The sequence below is a fragment of the Neocloeon triangulifer genome, unplaced genomic scaffold (genome assembly GCF_031216515.1).
Source record: "Neocloeon triangulifer isolate White Clay Creek 2 clone unplaced genomic scaffold, ASM3121651v1 ptg000001l, whole genome shotgun sequence".
Taxonomy (NCBI): domain Eukaryota; kingdom Metazoa; phylum Arthropoda; class Insecta; order Ephemeroptera; family Baetidae; genus Neocloeon; species Neocloeon triangulifer.
In genome coordinates this window covers 4,958,962-4,964,877 of record NW_026775544.1, presented here as the reverse complement: position 1 = coordinate 4,964,877, position 5,916 = coordinate 4,958,962, and the positions used below count along the sequence as shown (strand labels likewise).

Below are 5,916 nucleotides of genomic sequence, written 5' to 3'. Positions count from 1 at the left end.
TTATATCTGAAATGCTCCAATTTTGTATTAGTCTGTTTACATATTATAGCATAGATAGGTTTTGAATATATGAAAAAGCACAGGGGCTGTGGTTCAATTTATATTTCTTTTGGTTTCTATACCATCAAATGCGGAAGTAATACAAAAGTGCGTAAGCAGGAGAGTGGTATGTTATTTTTTTTATTTTTTATAATAATTTGATTGCCCGCGACCGGAGCGTATCAATTTCGGTTGGTCGCGTCTCGTCAGTTCACAAAATAATAACAATAAAAGGTGAAATGAGAATGTGCGGCTCTCCCCTATATGCTGAATTAAGAAAAGCAGATGCGGCGCTCAAACGAGGCCAAATTGGGCCCTGCTAGTTGGCCAGGGCATGATATAATAATTGTTATTTAGCGGGCAGGGGGCGCGAAAATGGGCCGGGGCGAAACATGATTAACTCGTCAACGTGCGAGCGGCGGACAATCGAGCGAAAGGTGTGACGGATGCGCTCAAATTAGAGGCCTCTCTCACTCACAAACACGCCGCGCAACCAGCAGATGCGCTTCATCTTTTCTCGCAACGCAATCTAATTGCCACTTTTAACACCAAAGTCCATTTCAAAGAACAAAATGCCCTCATTCCAGCAGTCTCAGAACTGTCGAGAGATAAGCAATATCAAGAACACTTGTGCACTATACATTTTTGCGAATATTATTAGATTTTTTATCTTGCAGTGAATAACTTGCTTGTCGTTCTTAAAGTTAGTATAAATATAATTTTTTTAATGGTTGCTTTTAAATGTTTTTGAAAATCTGCTGTGAAATATGAAATAATGACGTTCTTGTCTCTTGGAGAATTAAGGGCATGAGTGCTAAAATTATAAGTCAAATTAACTGATAACAGTGTGTATTTATCATAAAATTATATATAAATCCATGAATTTTGCTGAATATTTTATGGAAATATATAATCAAATTCAATAATTATTAATATATTATTCATTGATAAATGATTAGATAACCATCGGAAAAAGCTTAAAAAACAACTTAAACTCATCAAATTACGCAGTAAATTCCTCATCAAAATACAACTCTCATTGGAAAGATAAACTTAAATTTGATTGGAGCTTTATTGTAGACTTCAAATTATATTATGAAGCCTTTTCACAAACGATTCGGGATAAGTACTGACAAGATTCGTTGTCCCAGAGAAGGTCGTATTGCAGCTGGTACCTGACGCAGCGCTGACCGTCGCCCAGGTTTGGTGGTCCGACCCAGTTAAAGTACGGGCCCATCAGCTGACCTGTTGACTCCCAGTAAAATTCTCCCTCTTTGTACAGGTCGTTGCCAGAAGTCCAGAAACTTTCATTAAATGGACCTGTTAATAGTTGAGACAACAAAAACTTTTACTACGTCAAATAATAAAAAAATAAAATATACGTATGATTGAAAGAATAAATTCGTCCTCCTCTTGCGTCTCGACACTCACTAATTCAAAACCAACTGCTTTACATGCGTGTCCAGACTGGTACCAGTCGAGCTTTTGTCAATGTAATTATTATTTCTTTTTCAAATCATAAATCAATAAAAAATTAAATTTTCACCATTTCATTTGGGATAAAGTAAGAGCTGGCTTTGAAATTAAATGTTTGAATTTCCCCTGAAATTAATGAGATTTTTTTTGCAAAATTTTTAATTTAACTTATTAATATCACCTGTGGCAGGAAAAGCGGCTGCAAGCCCCATAAATAGAAAAATACAAATCACATTTGATCGCATCTTGATCTGCTATTCAGAATCTTGCAACTGGTCGTATGCCAACTAAACTGGTCAAAAGTCCATATCACAAAAAAATTAGAGCAATGAGAAGTATTAAGTGCGATTTGTACTCAGCAAATCAATATCTAATCAAGTTCGGTAATTTCAAAGACAATTCGCTAGTGAGAGATATGTGTGCAGATAAAATCTGTTTGTACTTGAGTACTGCAAATAATGAAGGATATTGAAATCTGTACATATATAGCTTATAAGGTAGCGATAACATAAAAAAATCACTTTAATCTTACTTTAGTTTACTTGTATCCAGAATTCCTTACAAATTAATTTTTATAAACTTTTTCTAGGCTAACGAGACGTAAGAAAAAATCGCCTGTGCTCTTTAAGTCATGGTGCTGGCGGATTTTTTTCACTTTAATTTTAACTTATCCAAAAAAAAAATCAAGTATTTTTTGTTCGCTGGCCGGCGTTTCTTTTAATTCGGTGGCCCACATGATCGACTGAAAAAAAAAATGAAAAATTGAATAGGAGGTTATCTGGTGTATTTGCTGTGGTTACGGGATTGGATTAATTTTGGACATAGGATTTTTGCTTAATTTATTGTACTTCATTTGAAAATTTTATTTACATTCAATCCTCCTTTTGTTCGCTATTATAACAAATATTTTACACACTTTAAATAAATTTTTCCGCGATTTGTATGCATTTTCTAACCACCTGAAGATAAACCACAGTTTGATAATTATTCCCTTTAGCCATATTGATACTGATTAAAGTTTCTTTAAAATTAAAAAAAAAAAAAAATCACAATAAATTATAAGTATTTTTTTTTTGCCGAATTATTCAAGTAGGATTTTTTATTTTTAAATCGATTACTAGCAATTATAGCGCACAATCGCCTGTGCAAATTTAAAGTTAAATCACTCTCATGGGCTATTTAGAATTGCACGTTTCGCGAGATTAATTTTAAGTCGGCGCTGACATGTGGAGAGAGGTGTGCAAATCGGCGGCCATTAGCCCCTCGCAACACATTACTGCTCTTCTCAGGCGCGATAAAACTTGACTTATTGGCGGCTAATTACACACCACTTTCGCAGCCTCCGCTCTTTCTTCAATAATTCTTTTTGTTCTACAGAAGAAAGAAATAGTTTTCGGGTGAAAAAGCTCGAGCGCGTGCAGGCAGATCATCGACGAGAAAAATTAGGCTCTTGTTATTTCTTTTTTTCGGGTGATTATCCAAATTGCGGGGGCACTATTTCATTCGGCTGTCAAAACGCCCCCTGACGGTAATATACGTGAGCGAGCAATGAGAAAGAGAGGCAATAAATAAAAAAAAAACACACTGCTGAAAAATTTCTCTCTGCTCTCGACCCGACCAATAATCATAATCATCTCTCTCTCTCTCTCTCTCTCTCGAGCGAGAGAGGAAATGAAAAAGTTGAAAAAAGTGTACAGTTTTGGAAACTCGTTTCGGCCGGCGTTTCCACTCTGATCGTTAGCCGCAAAAATGGATGCGTGTGGACGCAAAGGGTGTGTTTAATGACGGCCTGTTGGCGCGTTACAAATGATGATTGCCACTCGGCACCTCCGAACCTGCAGTTTCGTTCTTTATCACTTCTAAAAAAGCAGATGCTCTCTTGTCATTTTTCTGCCCCGAGTCATACAAAATTTTTCTTCTTAATAACTGTTCGCACCTTGCGCTGCCCGCACGTCTCTTAGTCTTTGGAATTAATCACTTGTCAGCACCAAACACAGAAGACGAAATTAATGCGTTTTGATTTTTAGGAATAGATAATCAGTAGTGATAAGACTAGAGTTTTAAGGAATTCGCGTGAATCACAAGAGGTTTTGTAAACAAGTGGCTCAACTTTTTTTAGGCGATTCATTATTAAGTATTTTGCTGTTGTGATATCCTAGGTAGCCTACTTTTGGTTTTTATCAAAATTAGCATGAAAAGAGAAATATCAAGAACATTCGCTGCGTATAAAAGAGACGCTTGGCATTTTGAGAGACAGTATGAAAATTTCAACTATAATGAATCGTTTACTATTCTTTTCTTTGATTTGTTTCCTCCTTTGCAGGACATCTGATTCTAGGGAGATTTCTGCACACGGTGAAAAGGTTGATGTCGGCACAGCATCTAAAGGTGAATAATCACTCCCAAGACTAAGATTTTTGCTGTTTAATAGACTTGCAAATATGGGTAATATTTTAGGCAAAATATCCAATTTTTTGTCATCTATTTTGTCAGTTTAGAATTAGAAGGTATACAAAATATAATCCTAATTCAAATTCGAACGGCGAAAAATTCAATTAACAATTCAGTTCAGCTAATTGTAAGAAGTATACAGATTCCGATTCATTTTTTTTTTTTAAATCTCGATCTTTTCATATTTCTAGATGGCGTAAGCGCAAGGTTTACTTTTGGCAACAGCACTTATGAATTATCTGACATCGAAGTGAGTATGTTTAGAGTAAATAAATAAATAAATATCATAGAAAAGTTATCAAATTACAAAAATGTGTTTGCAAACTAATTCAAATATATGCGATTAATTTTTAATACTTAATGACTATTAAAAATTCCTTATTGTCCTTTGATCAACTACAGCTCGATTGGTACATGGCGAATTATGCTTGTAAGAACAAAGGCATGTTCCTGGTGAGCGTCGAGTCAGAGGCTGAGGACGAATTCATTATTTCGCAACTTAGTATGTTTTTCCTTGACCCTTATTCCTCATAATGTGTATTCTGCCAAATCTATCTTAATTGAAACTTAATGTGCATAGTTCCATATTGGCTCTCTTTTTGGACATCAGGGAACGACCTTTATAAAGAACGTCAATTCTATTGGGACAGCACTGGACACCTATTGGGTCCTTACACAAACTGGGGTTTTAAGCAACCCGACGGCGGCACAAGTGATGAAAACTGTTTGGCATACATGCTCGCCTACAATATGCCATACAGCTGGCATGATGCTTTTTGTACAACTCCATATAGGTTCATATGTGAATCTTATCATTGAAATAATATTGAATCACATAATAAATTAATAAGGAATTAAATATTTATAATTTTTCCTTGTTATTTTAGTCCTTTAGTAAATTGCACATTTTTTTTTTTGAAAAACTGCAAGCTTTTAGACCTGTAAATTATTAATCTTCTTCCAGCTGTAAATGTTTACCAATAAATGATATCTAAAGAGCATTTTAACTTGGAATTATGAAGCTGAGTGAGAAGAAACAACTTTTTTTGAGTAAATATAAATGCCAAAATTGTAAATTTTAATTTAAATTTAAAATCTCATCTCTCTTATTTCTCTTAAAAAGTAATGAAATTTCAATTTATTTTCCTCTAAAAATAAAGTAACATTTAATCAGAAATAATCTTGTAGTTTCTTTTTAATTTCTCTATGATATTTTTTTTATTCTTCAGGTTCTTTTTTTTTTGCAGCAAACATGAATTAAATTATATTGAGCAGGTATAGAATAATGAAAGGTACAAGAGAAACCAACATTATTTAATATTATTTTTAACTTGATACTTAAATAAAACATAATGGAACTACTGAAGAAAAAAAAACACCTATTTTTGTCATTAAAATTCTTAGAAAAGATCCTTCTTCTGCAGAAAGCGTCAGAGCGGAAAATGACGTGCATATGAATGGAGCTCTGAATGGACGAGTTAAAGAATAAAGAAAACAACTATCGAAAATAAGCAATAAAAATAATATAATAACGGGCGTCGATTTTCCACGGCTGTTTATCCCCTTTCATTATATAGTACATCATATCCTTTTCTAATTCAGTTGTTGACCCTTTTCCACCTCATCATCATCATCATCATTTTTTTCTTTCCTCACAAGAATGAACCACACATTTATTCATTCCTCTCACTCACACAAGTTGATTTGTCTCATCAAATTAGGCCCGAAAATTACACAGCGAGAGGTTATTTCTCTCTCTGGCGCGGACACGCGCGTCTCCTCGATTTCAAGCCGCAATTCAATTCGGAAAATGAGCTTGCCCAGAATTGAAACTCGCAGCGGGGCGTAAATGAGATCCGAGAGCGACAACTTCATTGTGCCAAAACATTTTCCATCTCGCAGCTTCCTTTCGGTCCACACGCCGCACTGACTTTGATCCGCCATAAATCA

General features: G+C 34.8%; 2 protein-coding genes across 2 annotated transcripts; one reads left to right on the top strand and one right to left on the bottom strand.

Moving 5' to 3' along the window:
- Positions 1–872: 872 nt before the first annotated feature.
- On the bottom strand, positions 873–1,855 carry LOC132193169 (low affinity immunoglobulin epsilon Fc receptor-like). Its single transcript, XM_059613627.1, has 4 exons — positions 1,697–1,855; positions 1,586–1,641; positions 1,422–1,521; positions 873–1,359 (listed from the first exon to the last, which is right to left on the bottom strand). Exons 1-4 carry the CDS (start codon positions 1,758–1,760, stop codon positions 1,133–1,135), a joined length of 447 nt encoding a protein of 148 aa, XP_059469610.1. The 5' UTR covers positions 1,761–1,855; the 3' UTR covers positions 873–1,132.
- A 1,836-nt stretch (positions 1,856–3,691) lies between these two features.
- Positions 3,692–5,069, top strand: LOC132194400 (perlucin-like). Its single transcript, XM_059615653.1, has 5 exons — positions 3,692–3,771; positions 3,839–3,903; positions 4,158–4,216; positions 4,369–4,468; positions 4,547–5,069. The coding sequence occupies exons 1-5, from the start codon at positions 3,707–3,709 to the stop codon at positions 4,783–4,785; spliced, it is 528 nt and encodes a 175-aa protein (XP_059471636.1). The 5' UTR covers positions 3,692–3,706; the 3' UTR covers positions 4,786–5,069.
- Positions 5,070–5,916: the final 847 nt, after the last annotated feature.